The sequence below is a fragment of the Protopterus annectens genome, chromosome 3.part0, assembly GCF_019279795.1.
Source record: "Protopterus annectens isolate FY-2018-M chromosome 3.part0, PAN1.0, whole genome shotgun sequence".
NCBI lineage: Eukaryota > Metazoa > Chordata > Ceratodontiformes > Protopteridae > Protopterus > Protopterus annectens.
The window spans coordinates 1,953,224,824-1,953,241,704 of record NC_056731.1 but is presented as its reverse complement, the minus strand read 5'-3'; the positions used below and the strand labels follow the sequence as shown (position 1 = coordinate 1,953,241,704).

At 43.9% G+C, this 16,881-nt stretch overlaps 1 protein-coding gene across 1 annotated transcript in view; it reads left to right on the top strand.

The window, feature by feature from the left end:
• The window catches only part of KIF9 (kinesin family member 9), a 1,986,094-nt gene that overhangs the window by 1,305,609 nt on the left and 663,604 nt on the right, over positions 1 to 16,881 (top strand). Inside the window, exon 13 of the mRNA XM_044066028.1 lies at positions 7,439 to 7,529. Coding sequence (XP_043921963.1) covers positions 7,439 to 7,529 — 91 coding nt within the window. The remainder of the gene's footprint in view (positions 1 to 7,438; positions 7,530 to 16,881) is intronic.

Sequence of the window (16,881 nt, the reverse complement as noted above, 5' to 3'; positions counted from 1 at the left end):
ATAAAATGAAAAGATATTTCCTATTGGCAGTACTATAGAGGAGGAATCTGCATATAATGACACTTGTTGAAATGCATCTACTGACTATGAGCAATGTTGTCACAATGTTTTCAGTCATTATCCCTTAGTTTACATGCATAATCCACTAAGCAAGTTTTAAAGTTGTAGAGCACTGTGTTATTGAATGTAATTTGCTGAAAACAGTATTCTATGAACAGCAGAAATCACTTTAAAGTACTACTTTCTATGACAGGTACAACTGTCAGCCGCCACATGAAGGGGTAGATCCCCTGCACCCCCTAACAGAATCAGATCCAGGATCAAACAACATGGCAAGCTGTATACTTCCTTTGATCCAACAAATCTGGACTGAAGTGCCATCTCTGAATTTCATTTAACAGAGCATATATAAACAAACATTAACTCTACAGCTTGCACTACTTCTTTCTTTAAGGCTGCGAAGATTGTCTGTGTAATAGAACAGCACAACATATTTATTTAGTCAGTAGTTATTTTTCAGTTTCTAGTGCTCAGGTTCTTTTATAGTTTATCTGCTTTAGAAAATGTTTTCCATTAACAAAAACAAGGGATACCTATTTAGGAGATTCCACTGAGACAGATAATTCCACACAAGATATTGTGCCATGACATTACATATGCATGTTAGAGATTTATTGACAACCTTTAAAAAATAAAGTTCCCACTGGATTCTAATAATTCTGATATTAGGGAGCCTAAATTAGATGGTGAAGATTATATATCCAAGAAGGTCAGATATCATGGCAAATCAGCTGATGTTATGCTGTCCCATCTCGCCATCATTCTTGCTGGTTGGGTTTTGAGCCGAAACTCGGCTCCAACTCGGCCTATACTAAAGCTCGATAGCGTCTACTGGCTCGAGGTTGAGTCCTATCCCATAGTGCTTAGCGGCTGTTCCGCAGATCTCGTTTGACGTTTGAAGCTTCAGGATTGTCGTCACTGGCTCAGGCTTGTAAAATGTAATATTTTATATTTTTCTAATAGTCATTTCCTAATAATTATCTGTTTTTACTTAATAGTTCTGTCGTTATAGCCTTGCACTATTTTTGGCTCTCTAAACTTTATATTTTTACCTTTGCAGCTGTTATTTTCTTTGGGCCTTGTTGTTTCCTCAAGAATCCATTTAAGTTAGAGGATTCTTGTCCCTTTTTTTTCCTTCTTTCCCCTTCTTAAGAATCACCGTTTAAGTTAGAGGCGTCTTGTCCGGTGGAGGAGATAGTCGTTTAACTTAGAGACTTTTCCTCCTCCATTTCCTCCTCTTCTATATAAAAAAAATATATATATATATATATATATATATATATATATATATATATATATATTTTTTTTTTTCCCCTAACATTTATTCAGTGTATTTTTCCTTATAGCTAGCATGTCTAAGGAACCAGCTAAAGAACATAAATCAGGATTCAAAAAATGTGATTCCTGCACTCAAAAAATGTCCATTATTGACAGACACATTGGTTGTGTTTACTGTCTGGGACCAAGATTCCTGCTCCACTCTGCCATAGTTTTAGTGCCAGGGTCTTGCAGGAGAGGAAGAATAAGCTTATATTGAGAGGCTTATTAAAAGTGGACAAAGGAAATCAGACAAAAAAATCAGACACAACCAAAAAGTCTGCATCATCGGCTCTAGTGTCTGAGCCGACAAGCAGCACCAAACTTGATATTTCTTCAGCTCTGAAAGTTATCGGGCCCAAGAAACATGGTTCTCTCTCAGTTCCATCTGTTTCATCAGAACCATTGTGGAGCCGGAAAAGGAGACGGTCACTGTCCTTGGAGCCTATTCACTCGGTGCCGGTATCTCCCTTACTACAGTCGGTGGCAGGTAGCCACAAGTCCTCCAGTCATTCCTATATCCTCCAGGCTATCGTATGATGACATGGAGTGGGTAGTGAAGAAGTTGCTTTGGACCCGGGCCCTAGCAGAAATTCTCTCGAGCCCAGCCCATCAGATCTTGGAGCCGACAACAATACCCCCAACTATGCCGATTCCTCCTCTAACTCAAATGAGTTTGGAGTCAGAGAGTATGGAAGTTATTGTGATGGACCCACTGGAGCCAGTAGTCACTACTGATATCTCGGCTCCGACATATGCTCTGATTTCCTTTATACTTTTGTCCATTGAGGGACCTGGGAGCTGACACTCCCTGTTCAGCTCTGGGGGGAGAGTTGAGTTGGACCCTTGTCGGAACTGGCTCTCCCTCTTGGTGCCTTTGCTCAGGTTAGTTTGATTCCCACATCTACCTTGGAGCCACCCTCCTCAGTGCTGCAGAGATCTCCAGGCCTCTTGGGACTGGAGTCTCTTTTGGCCCAGGACCCCGGTGCCTTCGAGGTGATGCGGAGTGTGCTCTTAACTGAGTCTGCTCCACCTTCGGCTCCAGTCTCTCTTCCCCCTAAGGGACCAGTGTCCACCTCTTCATTACCCCTCCATCACCCACAGAGTAGAGAGCCAGTGCCCCAGGAAACCAAAATGGGTGGATCCTCCTCTTCCGATACCTCCCCAGAGCATCCCCCCTCGGAGGTCCCTTGGAAGAGATAGTGTAAGAGGAAGCACATAGACTCCCCTGAGTCTGTCACTTCTGATACTGACTTAGAGGATTCAGAAGGGTCCCCACAGTCACCCTCTGAGGATGTCTCCTTTTCAGACATCCTGGAGATCCTTAAGCAGAGGGGGGCTGGAAGTCCCTTTCCCCTTCTGATGATGGGTCGGTATACCTGGTGGCATTTGGCTCTCGCCCCTCCACCTCTTGGGTGTCTCCACCTTTTGACCCTCTCCTGGGTTTGGTGAGTCGAAAGGTGTGGGACTCTCCGGACTCAGTGGACCCCATTCCGAGGAGGCCTAATACGTTCGTTATGGCTCCTGAAGATAGGCAGTATTTAACAAAAGGGGTTCCTGTAGATATGATGGTGGTGGGAGCGGCCACAAAAAAGGAGTTAGCTGAAACTTCTGTATCTGTTCATCCACTGAACAAGGATTCTCATACAATGAATAGATACGGGAAGCGTATGTTCTCCTCAGCGGCCTTTACCTTATGATCGCTGAATTATTTGTCGCATTTTACGCGACTACAGAGGGATCTCCTAAAAGAGATAGGAGATACCCTGCAAGGTGCTACAGCCCAGGAGTTATCTGATAAGGTTAATTCCCAGCTCACAACCTTAACCTCCATATCTAACTCCTCCATGCATCTCATATCTTATGCAGCCAATGGAGTGAGCAGGGCAGCAGGCATGGGAATAGCTCTTCATAGACATTTCTGGATGTGCCTTTGTGAGTTTGCCGAACCCTTCTGTTCTTCCTTTATTGACACTCCCTTTGATGGCTCGTCATTGTTTGGGCCGAAAGTGAAAGAAACTCTCACCAGGAGCCAAGAAGATGGTAAGACTCTGTCTGCCGTTGGAGCCTGTTTTTCCACCCCTACCAGACCTTATCCTAAAGGTCAAAAAAGCAGAAAAATGTGGTTCCACAAGTCCAAAGGAGCCTTATCTGACACTCATGGTGATCCTTCCCCCAGGGGCAGAGGGGGCAAATAACAGAAGACACCATCCACACAGCAGAGGGGGTCCGCAAAACCAGGGCGACATAGATACGTTCTCTGGTAGGCCCTTTCAGCACTCCTGAAAGGAGGCCCACCTGTCCACCTCTGGAGGCAGTCGGGGGGAGAATATTGCTGTACCCAGAAGCCTGGCTAAATTTGACTCAAGACAAATAGGTACAGTCCATTATATACAAAGGATACAACATTCCCCTTCAATGGCCATCTCATCTGCCAAAGTATATCCCAGACATCCCACCCAGTCAAAGGGATCAAGCAACACTAGAAATCCAAATGTTGCTATAAAAAAGAGTCATCCAAGAAGTCCCCACAGAACAACCGGGATCCGGAATTTACTCAAGGTTCTTTTTAGTTCCAAAAAAGAAAGGAGACTGGAGACCCATATTGGATCTCAGCAGACTAAACAAGTCGGTGAAAAAGTCAATGTTCTGGTTGGTAACACTGCAGTCTATACTCCCGTTTCTGGGAAAAGACAATTGGATGTGCTCGTTAGATCTTCAGGGTGCATACTACCACATAAAGATAGACAGGCACACAAGAAGATTTCTACACTTCCGACTGGAAGCCAGTCATTACCAGTTCAGAGCTCTGCCCTTTGGACTCACCACAGCCCCCAAGGTGTTTACCAAATGCATGGCAGTAGTCATGGCTCATCTGAGATGTCAGGGATTCCAGCTGTTTCTATACTTATACAACTGGCTCCTAACTGCCACCACCAAGCAGCTACTGATCAAAACAAGAGACTACACCATCCATCTCTTCTCAAAACTAGGCATTACTATAAATGCAGAAAAATCTGCCTTGTTGCCATCTCAACATATTACATTCATTAGTGCAGATTTAAACACAAACAACATGTTGGCAAAGCTACTTCAAGAAAGGATCCAGACATTACGCAGTCAAGTGATTATCTTACTCAACAAGAACAGAGTACAGACAAGATTTGTCCTAAAAGTCCTAGGCTCTATGGCAGCAACAATAACACTACTTCCTGTGGAATTACTTCACATGAGAATATTGCAGTGGCTACTCTTCACCCAGTGGTCCATGCAGGACTTACCCATGTCTCATGAAATCCTCATAACACACTCCTGCAAGAAGGACCTATTATGGTGGGTTCAGTCCACTCAAGTAACAATGGGCAGACTGTACTTCCCCAACCTATTGCTACAGTAACCACGGACGCGTCCTAGATAGAATGGGGGGGGGGGTGCATTATCTAGGACAGACAGTCCAAGGGGTTTGGAAAGATCATGAGTACCATTTGCATATCAATGTCCTAGAGATGTGGGCAGTGCTTCTGGCATTGCAAGCATTTCAGGACTCTCTTCCCACTGGGACTATTGCAATTCAGAGAGAAAATATGTTGGTGGTATGGTACATCAACAAACAAGGGGTAACCAGATCCTACCCCCTATGTCGAGAGGCCCAGAGAGTGGGGCAATGGGTGATATCTTCTCAATGCTTTCTGACAGCAATGCATATCCCAATGAAATCCAACGCTATAGCAGACCGGCTAAGCAGAGTGATTCTCATGCCTCGCGAGTGGTCCCTTAATCAGGAAGTTGCGAATCAAATTTTTTACAAATGGGGCCAGCCTTGCTGCGAACTTTTTGCCACTCCCTTCAATACCAAATGCAGCAACTGCTTTGCCCTAATCTCCCCTCCAGGAGAGTCACCGAGGGATGCACTGGTTCACGATTGGCCCCTGGGTCTTCTTTATGCCTTTCCCCCATCTCCCTTGATTCCAAAGGATATCCAGAAAGCAAAGTTGTTGAGTTGCAGGTTAATTCTCCTTGCGCCATACTGGCCTCATCAGATTTGGTTCTCTTTTCTTTGGCCCTGCCTTCAGGAGGGCCCATGGATCCTGGACCCAGTGCTGGATCTGCTGACACATCAGTCAGGAATATCCATCCTGCCCTCCACACCCTCAAGCTGACAGCTTGGCTGCTCTACTTCCAATCTTAGTCAGGCTTCCAGAATTGTCCCCATGGAGTTCATCACATTCTAGTCTACTCGCACAAGCAGACGACTAGGAAACTCTATGCAAGCAAATGAAAGAGGTTCTCTTGTTGGGCTAACAAAAGACATATAGATCCCTTTACAGCACCTATACCTGCAATTCTGGAATTACTAACAGAAACTTTTAACCAAGGAGCAGTGGCAGCCACTATTTGAGTTCAATTAGCTGCTATTTCTAATTATCATGTGGGAGAATTGGGATCTAGTCTAATGTCCCATAGACTATGCAAAGCCTTCCTCAAGGGTACCTTTCTGTTAAGACCTCCCTTCAGAGAATCTCCTCCTCCTTGAGAGCTCAATCTGGTATTATCATCTTTGATCCTGCCTCATTTTGAACCAGCATCTTGTTCATTGAAGTTTTTATCTTGGAAAACACTCTTCCTGACAGCAATTACTTCAGCCAGGAGAGTATCAGACTTGCAAGCCTTGTTTATCCATCCACCTTATTTGATCTTCAACAAAGATAGAGTTTCCCCTCAGAATAAATCCTTCCTTCTTGCTGAAAGTTTGTTCTCAAGCAAATTTAAACCAAAATATAGAACTATCAGTGTTTTTTCCTAACTGTGGCAGAAAGGCAGAGTATAAACTCCACCAACTGGATGTGCATAGACAGTTGCGTTTTTACTTGCATAGGACCAAAGAATTCAGAAAGTCAGACCAATTGTTTGTTTCCTATTCAGAAAATAAAAAAAGGTTTGCCAATCTCAAAAGTTACCTTGTCCAAATGGCTTACTGAGACCATCACATATGTCTATGATTCCCACAATAAAGAACCACCAGGGAAAGTCAAAGGACATTCAACTAGAGCGGTATCTACCTCCATTGCCATTCAATCCTGACTTCCACTGGATTCAATTTTTGCTGCTGCTACATGGGTTAACCCTCATACCTTTATACTTATTACAAAGTAGATGTGGCCTCCTGGAACAGGGCATCCTTTGATTCCACTGTCCTGAAGAGTTCATTCCCTTGAGCCACCCAAGAAGAAGGTGCTGGGGACTCTGTCCCAACCAGCAAGAGTGAAGGTGAAATGGGACAACATAACATAAAGAAGTTATGTAAGCACCATAACGTTCCATGTTTGTTGTCCAGTATCTCGCTTTCAGTCTTGCATCCCTCCCAGCCATCCCCCTCCTGGAGGATCTAGAGGAAATTTCTCAGAAATTGGCAGATAAGGTCTGATTCCCTTCTTGCCCTTTCTTGTTAAATTTGTATGACAATATGTTTCAGATATTATCCTTTTGGATATTGAATATATCTTAGGATCCTTTCTTCCTCGAACGAGATCTGGGGAACAACTGCTAAGCACCATGGGATAGGACTCAGCCTCGAGCCAGTAGAAGCTCTCGAGCTTTAGTATAGGCCGAGTCGGAGCCGAGTTTCGGCTCCAAACCCAACCAGCAAGACTGAAGGCGAGATACTGCACAACAAACATGGAACTTTATGGTGAGTACATAACTTCTTTTTTTATTTATTTTAGATAATTCACTGCTGTAATGACCAGTGTCAGGACTGTTAATTCTGCATGCATTTGCAAACTAAAAGTTTGCAATGGAGTTTACTTAATTTTCTTCTGTTGGAAGCAAATCTCCTCACATTATCTTCAGGATTGCTACATACAAAAAAGGGATTTCCTTCCAAATAAACAGCATTTGAAGAAAATTCAATTTTAGACACAGTAGCAGCCACAAAAGTGTCTTTCACTGTCAATGTATAATGCCATTTTAGTTGTTATTGTTTTGACCTGTTTAAAATCTGCAAACATAGTCAAATGTCTAACCTCTTCTAGTCTTAAAGACTGTCTGCTCATTATTTCAGCCGGCAGGAGCAAGAGATAGAAAGTCGATTGAGACAAAGGTACACCCTGATTGACAGAACAGACAGTGCAGCAGTTGCTGCAGCCCATAAGGTAAGATGAAAACTCTGTTGTGAGGTATTAATTTACTTATTTTTATTCTTGCGAGGCCTGGCTACCAAGGTTATTTTAACAAAAAGAAATCAGAGCAATCCACACTGTAGTACTCCACTCTAAATTCAAGGATTTGGATAATCCTAAAATATGTACTATTCCAATGATGATCAGAAATAAATGACCATAAATTTGAATTTATTACAATTACCTGTGCAGTATTTAATACAATTACTTTCATAGTTTTGTGGAAGCTTTAATATGTCACATTTGCTGTTTAGAACTTTTATTCATTGCTGTCCTACTTCAAGAGTTTTTCTTGAGTGCTATTTTGGACAAATGTGCTTATCTTTTCATTTTTGCAGCATTGGGCCCTTAAGGCATTTCCAGTAATGTACTACAGTGTATTTCTGATGTGCCTTTGTCCTGATCATGAATGAAAAGTGTCTAGTAATCTGCATGTGTTGCATAGTTTGTTGTCATGGATATCTTGGCTTCTAGTTCTTTTGTATAAAGTTTCTTTCTAGAAACTCTACCCCCCCCTGCTGCATGAAGCACCGCCCCCATTAGTCTCAAACTCATCATTCACTAGGGATGAAGGATTTCCCTTCAGATCCACTAGGGCAAGTGCTGTCTGGAAGGGCAGTTAACCAGGCAATAATGGGGAGTTTGGTGCTCTCAAAAGCATCCTGACAGTGAGTATTATTTTGTATAAAAGTCCATAACCTTTTCACTTGGCTGCTGATGTGATCACCTACATCACCAAAGCCATCATCTTCACCCCCTCTCAGGCTGCACATGCTCATTTACATGGCAGACATAGGCTTGGGTGGTTGCTATAACAGCATTCCCTGCACTGGACTCCACTCTTTCAACTCTATCCCTGCCTGTTGGCATTGATTGGTTCAGGAATGACAACATCAGTCAGCTGGAACCCACCCTCTCAGCCAGGATTGGCACTTCCATCCTTCTGTTTGTACCATCAAAGCCACTGATCAAACTTGTTTCACCTGGGCTGTAGTCACTGCTGTATCCCTCTATGCCACTAGCACAGCATTTTTTGTTTTTGCATAATGTGGTGATTTTTAAGAGGCTGTTGTGGGTTATATTAATAGTAACCTGGAACAAAGTATAGATTAGTAAATTTAACAGTTTAATACATCTAGGGCCAGCAGCAGTGAAATGGAGTGGAATACAAGAACTTAGCAGATGCGTGCTGCAAAATTAAGACTTTGATAATAATTGAGTACTAAAACTAGCCATCCTACATTAAGAAGGAACTCCTGCACCCTTGAGGCAGAAGTGTGTAGCCCAAGTCCCATCTGAGTTGGGGATTGTTGGGGATTGTTGAAATAAGGCTCAGTTTTGGGCTTTCCCATTGGTTAGTTTGTGTTAAAACTGTTTAACTTCTCTTGTATTTAAGGACCGTATTTGCATGTAGCTGCACACTGTGCAACAGGATTTAGCACTGCCATGTATAGATGCCAATGCTTATAAACAACAGTTTTCCCTTGATATCTGCTAGAATTCCCTCCTTAGCTCTACTGCCGCTCTGTGTGCAATGCAGTTTCGCATTGCTACCCAGTGAGCAACTCAGCTGCACATTCTGATGCACTGACATAGTCTTGTGCCCTTAGCCTTCCACAGAATAGCTGCCCTTGTTAGTCTCACAAGCAAACCATGATCCATCTAGCCCATCCCCACTAACCACTACAGTATAATACCTGGCATAATGGATGGTCAGTTTCCTGCCATTTCTCCAGCCAACCTGATTCACATGGCTATCCTGAGACATATAGTAATTGCCTCATGAATACTGACAACTACTTGCTCCTAAACAAAGAAATTCAGTATGTGAGAAATGTAACTATATCATGAAGTTAGAATCAGTCCTCTCACATAACAACAAGCAAGACATACAACAGGCTGTCAGCACACACACCTCCCCTCTCACACAACAGAATGTCAAGACACATAAACTCACATAAGACAGAGGTACTCCTCAGAGCCTACCAAATGATCAGAAACCTCGCAAGTGCAAACAACATGCACATACTTGTACCTGAACAGAATCCACCACCACACATAACAGAATCCACCACCACACATAACAACACATATATTAGTGCCTCAGCCATTAAGTCCCTAAGGCAAAACACCTCAAAACCTAATGTTCTGGTTATAGACGACTCAATGGTGGGACACAGATGTCCCCCTCACCAGGATGAACAAGGAGAAGGTCACAGTCAGCTGCCTGTCAGGTGCCAGGATCCATCAAATCATGTACGCATTCAAGTCGCTCAGCAAAAGTTACCATTATGACTCTGCTATAGTACATGTTGGTGTGAATGACTTGAAACTTATCTCTCTGAACTATATGAAGAGAAACATGACCGAACTCTCAAATTATGTGTCCTAGCCATAAGCAGCATTCTGCCTTCACTGAGGATGATGCCACAGTACAGACAAAAAAATGACTGATTTTAATAATTGCCTTAGCTTCTGGTGTGATTCCAGTGGGATCCGGTATCAGTCTGCCTGGGAAAACATGGTCGACAATCCACGCTGTTTTGCCAGAGATGGCCTGCACCTGTCTCCTCAAGGCTTTCAGATACTAGCAAAGACACTTGCCTCCTCCATAGTGCCTTTTTTTAGACAATGTCCAAACAATCAAACTTCTGGCATAAATAAATCCACTAAAGACAAACTCAAGGACATGGTGCTTAATTATTAAACACTAAACTGCACTCCCTGGAATCACTTCTTACCTTGGAGGATGCTGACATTTGTGCAGTCACAGAGACTTGGTTCAAGGCCACTGAGAACACCCCACCCATACAAGGCTACAATGCCTTTCACATGTTCAGACTCCAAAACAAGCAAAAAACAACCAAAGGTGGAGGTGTATCCATCTTCATTAAATTCAAATACACTTTGAGACTGGTGAAACAGTACAACTCTCTTGAGCTACTCCAAATCCAGTTAACTATGGGAAAAATACCTTTCCGCATCATTGCTAGCTACAGGTCCCCCACAATGAACCAGGAGAAGCACACCACCTACCTGGACTTGCTATATTCACTCAGCATACAGCCAATCACCTTGGTCACTGGATATTTCAACTATCCTTCTATCGATTGGGTAATTTCTATGCACACAAATATGATCACTATGAGGTTCCTGGAGTTTGTTAATTCACATGCCCTGGAACAGTTGGTCTGCACCCCCACAAGCAGCTCAAATGTCCTAAACCTAGTGCTCACCAGCATGGGGTGGTCACTGCACTACCCAATGTGTGTTGCCCTTCCTGGTAAGGTCAGTCCATAAATCTGTCTTGTTTGAAGTAAAGATCAAACATGACACCCCCCACAAGAGTAACAATGCCCTATATAGCCACTTAAACAAATGTACTGACTCGGCTGTACCTAACAAAAACAAAACCAGGTCTTTCCGAAAAAAACAAGCCACCCTGGTGGGTGGACTAAGTATAAATAAGTTATACAACAAAAGAGAAAAACTTATATCTAAGAACAGGAGGGAACTCAACAGAGGAAGAATACCCTCCACAGCTTGAGCAAGCAAATCAGATATCTTGTTAAGTCCTCTAAGGCTGTCTATGAGTCGAAATTAGCATCTCTAGTTAAAGACAATCACAAGGCATTCCTTAGCTATGTCTGAAACCTAAGAGTGAATATCCAGCTGTGTGCTGAACTTATAATGGATGGTAATACTCTCACTGAACCTGAGGAAATTGCCAACCTGCTAGCTGACAGATTTGGCAATAACTTCACCTCCCCTTCCCCACCACTCATACCCCAAAAATTCCCAACACCAGTACTCTACTGAATATCTCCAAAGAACAGGTCATACAAGAACTCTCCAAGGCCAAAAACATGACCTCTGTGGGACTGGATAGCATCCGGCTGCTTACTAAATAATCTAAAAGAAGACCTAGTGGAACCACTCAACACTCTTTTTAACCATAGCTTGAGAACTGGCTTTGTCCCAGCAGAGTGAAAAACAGCAACAGTAATCCCCTTGCATAAAGGGGGGTCCATCAACTGACCCTGGGAACTATCGACCCATAAGTCTAACCACCATTATCTGCAAAGCCATGGAAAGAGTCATCACGGACCTTATCCACAAGGACATAGGCAACCTTCAGACTCTTGACCCAGCCCAGTTTGGTTTCATCAAGGGTAGAGCTTGCTTATTAAACCTGGTGGACTTATTTGAGAATGTCACTAAAGCCCAGGATGAGGGCAAAACAGTACATACCACCTATCTTGATTTAACCAAGGCCTTTGACACAATCCCCAATTCAGGTATCAAAGGGAAACTCTGTCAGCTGGAGATTAACCCATGGATTACTAGATAGTAATCATAGAAAAACTCACTAAGCTAGGCATCAACCCCTATATCACTAGGTGGGTTGCAAACTGAGTCACAGGTAGAGCCCACATTGTGAAAGTAGCTGACTCCAAGTCAGACTGCCGACCAGCACAAGTGGAGTCCCACAGGGTTCGATCCTGGGTCCTCTCCTGTTTGGTATCTACTTCTCTGAAGTCCAGGCCAACACGAAGGGACTAAAATTCACAGACAATTGCAACTTGGGAGCTATTTTTAACACCCCAAGTGATGTTGATATCCTACAGAAAGACCTCACTGAGACCAACAACTGGTGTCAGAACCATGGCCTTAAGCTCAATGCCAAAAAATGTGTCATCATCCCCTTTCAAAAAAACCTGGTTCCCATGAATTACCACATCGATGGTAGTCCACTGAACACAGAAGGCGTTATAAGAGATCTGGGAACACAGGTTGACACTGCATTGCCACTGTGGTCAGACAGTCCTTCTATGTGACACATCTCATTACTAAGGGTTTTGCTTCCAGGAAGAAAGAAGTCATTGTCTCCCTCTACTCTTCCATCATTAGCCCAATCATTGAGTACAATGTCGTATTTGGCATGTACCTCACTAAACACCTGCAACAATTGGAGAGGCAGCAAAAGTGCCTCACAAAGAGGATCCTAAGCCTTAAACATTTGTCCTATAGGTTCAGACTCAAAAAACTCCAACTATTCTCTGTCTCATATCGCCTACTTAGAGGCAATCTCTGCTTGACTTACAAAGCCATGTCTGACCCAGCTCTGTTAGAAATGCTACATAGGTTCATAGGTTCATAGGTTCATACGAGGCTATCTGCCCTAGGGCATTTATAAGCCTAGCCAGAATGTGTTTGGCTTTTGCCACCCATTTTAAATTTATTTTGCTATGCCCTTTTTCGAGGTTAGTATACTGTGCCTCTGTCTAACAGTGACACAGAAGTGATACCCGGGGTAAACCTACGATCTCCCATCCACTCATCAAGATTCCTCTTGAAGAGAGTCAATGAGGGACTCTGCCTAACCTGGACTGGGATTTTATTCCAGAGTGAAGGGAGCCTCTGGGTTATGAATCTGTCCCTCCAGCATGTCCTATTTATTTCAGTGCTGAGGTTCAAGTCTCTCAAGCGTAGCTCGATGGGATTTGGATTTTCTGAGGTGCAGCATGTCCATTAATTCCGGGTTGGACATGGCTTTATACGCCAGGCACAGATCGCCTCTGAACAGGCGGTATGCCACTGAGTAGAGCTGGAGTTTCTTTAACCGGCAGCATATGGCATCTGTTTGAGTCCTTTGATCCTCTTGGTGAGGTATTTTGGGGTCTTTCCAGTTGCTGCAGGTGTCTGGTAAGGTACATCCCAAAAGGGCATTGTACTCAATTATGGGCCTGATGAGGGATGAGTAAAGAGGCACGATGACCTCCCTGATCTAGATGTGAATCCCTTCATGATTAGGTGGGCTATATAAAATGTTTTTCTAACCACTTTGGCCACGGGTTGTCAAATGAGAGATTGCTATCAACTTGGGTCCCCAGGTCCCTAATTACTTCTTCTGTACTTAATGGATTACCACCTATGTGGTAATTTGTGGGCATTTTGTTTTTGCCAAAGGGGATGACTATACACTTTTTGGCATTTAGCTTGAGGCCATGGCTCTGGCACCAGTTGTCTGTTTCTATGAGGCCCTTTTGGAGGATGCTTGTGTTGGCTGGAGAGTCGATTATGGCGCCAGTTTGCAGTCATCTGCGAACTTGGTCAGCCACAGTCCTTCCATGTTGGCCTGTACCTCCGAGAAATATATACCGAACAAGAGAGGTCCCAGTACTGAGCCTTGTGGGACACCACTTGTAACTGGTTAGTAGTCTGACATGGCTCCAGCAATTCTAACCATGTGGGTTCTATCCTTGAGCCAGTTTGCAATCCATCTAGTGACATAGGGGTTTATATTTAAGCTGGTGAGCTTATCTATAATGCCCGAGTGGGGTATTGTATCGAAGGCTTTTATAAGGTCCAGGTAGGCTGTGTGGACCACCTTACCCTTGTCAATGGCCTTGGTGACTGTTTCAAAGAAATCAACCAGGTTTAAGAGGCAGGATCTGCCCTTAACAAAGCCGAACTGGGTAGGATCCAGTGTCTGTAGGTCCCCAATATCTTTATTTATGAGGTCCATGATGATCCTTTCCATAGCTTTGCAGACCAAGCTAGTCAGGCTTATGGGGCGATAGTTTCCAGGATCCGTTGAGGCACCACCTTTATGGAGAGGGACCACTGTTGCTGTACACCACTCTTTGGGCACATATCCTGTAGTAAGGCTGAGATTGAACAGTAGTTTTATGTTTGGGTTTAGCTCTTCTTGGAGTTCATGTAGGACGCAGCTCGGGACACCGCCTGGTCCCATTGATGCTGTGTTTTTGCTTTGGAGAGGGCGGCTCTTACCTGAGCATCTGAGATGTCAGGGGCAGCACTCTGCTGGGATAGATAGTTGCCCTTTTGGTGGGGAGTTTGCGCTGAACCTGTCAGCTAGGATGTTGGCAATGTCTGTGGGTTCGGTGTATTTTTGTCCTTTGGACTAATTCTGAGCATATCTGGGAATTACCACCCAGGTTCCTAACATAAATAAAGAAAGCCTTGTGATTATCCTTAGTGTCCTGTGCAATTTTTCTCTCAAGCTGGCCTTAGACAACTTTATGAGTGCCCGTAGTTTCTTGCTAATACTGATCAGTGATGCCTTCCCTTTTGGAATTTTGCTCTATCATTTAGTAGCTTCCTCCTTCTATTGTATAGTTTGTTTATGGTTGGGGTCCACCAGACAGGACGCCTGCCTTTGGAGGATTGGGTCTTGGTTTTATTTGGGATCGATGATCCATGCATTCCTGAAGGTGTTCATAGAATGCGTTTATAAAGGATTCTACGGTCTGGGCGTATTTTCCACAGGCCCGGGGCTTTGAAGGATTCCACCTCGGTTTTGAGGAGTGTGAAATTTGCTTTAGAGAAGTTTTTCACTGTGGTTTTCTGGGCAGGGGTGGGGTCGGATGTGAATATCCAGTGAGATTAGTTTATGGTCTGATCTTACCAGTGAGGGATACACTTCTGGTCTGGAGCATAGAGTCCCCATGTTGGTGATGATCAGGTCCAGTATGTTTTCCCTCTTGTGAGAGTGGTAACAAGTAGTCCCATAGCATTTGAGTTTATAAATTCTAGGAACCTTTGGGCTAGGTGTTGGAGCTAGAGTAATGCTCCCAGTCTATGTTTGGGTAGTTGAAGTCGCCCAATATAATGGTGTTTGGAGAGACCTTCATATTTTCCAGTGTTCTCAGGAAGGCCGAGTGGGGTTCCTGGGTTTGGGAGGGTGGTCTGTAGCAGGCTATAAACTGGAAGGCAGTTTTACCCACTGTTAGTTGCACATGGATAGTCTCTGATGCTTCGTGCTTTGCCACCAACCTGGAGGTGTGGGTATCTTTGATGAATATCGATACTTCCTCCTTTTGTGGTTCGGTCCAAGTTTTGGGGCGAAAAGCATGGTATGAGGTATAACCTGGTAGTGCTGGGGTGCTCTTGGGAGCCCTGAACCAGGTTTCTGTTACTGCACAGATATCGATGTTCTCCATGCTAAGGAGAGTTTCGAGTGCATGCATCTTGAGGTTTAGACTTCTGGCGTTGAGTAGCATTACTCTTAGTTTCTTATCCCTTGTGATACCTATGGAGGTGGGTTTGTCTTTTGAGCCTTGCCTAAAAAAGGCACTACGGGGGTAGCAAGAGTCTTTGCCAATATCCGAAAGCCCAGGGGTGACAGGAGCAAGCCGTCCCTAGCAAAGCATCGTGGCTTGTCGAGCATATCATCCCAAGCTGACAGGCATTGGATCCCCTTTGAATGACACCAGTACTTAAGCCAATTGTTGAAATTGATCATCTTGTCTTCATATTGTGGCATCATTCTTGGTGAGGGTAAGATGCTACTCAAGGTCAGGGTCATACTGGTCTGGGCTACATGCTCAGAGAGCTCCTCTATGTCTCTTTTCATGTAGTCCAGGGAGGTACATCTCAGGTCATTCACACCAGCATGGACAATGACTGAGTCATATTTGTACTTGCCTTGGAGTGACCTGAGTGCTTGTGTTATGTGGTGGATCCTAGCCGACAGGCTGCTCACCGTGACCCTCTCCTTGTTCAGCCTGGTGAGCGGACGTCAGTATGCCTGACAATAGAGTCACCTATTACAAGTGTATTAGGTGTGTTGTTTAGTCTTAAGGGCTGTGACTGTTCGGCACACTGGCTTTGTGAGATATGTGTTGCACGTGTTTTGTTTTGGGGGTAGCGGTTTCTTGGGTGTCTGCTTTGGAGGTCTCTGCTGCTTAGGCAGATCTTTATTTAGAGCTTCCGAGTATGTTTTTGTGTGATTATGTGTTTGGTTTGCTGTCGTGGTAGGTCTGTGTGAGACTGGAACTGTAGTGAGTGTGGTTTCCTTCTCCTCCTGACTGGTTATGCCAGTACTGAGTTGAGAGAGCTTAGCCTCCAGTTTGGCTATATGGTTGCATCTCTCACATGTGTTGGAATTTGTTGGGAGGAGGAGAGGGTTGTCTGTGTACATGAGGCAGTTGTAACAGTGCCTCAAGATACCCAGATTCACCAGCTGGACCGGAGAGGAGATTGACAACTGACCTTTGGACATGCTAGAATAATATTGGGAATTCCTTTATAATTGAAAACAAGGACCAGTGGGGAGTGAGGGTGTAGTGCTTTTAATTTTTAGTGCTGACTTATATAATTGCTTTAGTGAGCAAGTGCCAGGTAACTTAAATGCAATGTGCTACAGGTAACTTAAATGCAAAAACGACAAACAGTAACTTTCTTTCAAGTGAAAGAAGAAAATAAGTACAGTAAGCAATGCAGATATCACTAGTGATCCACAGAAGCACTGAGAAGCCGCGTATTAGGTGGAATTAGCATTCCAGGGAAATAACAAGCA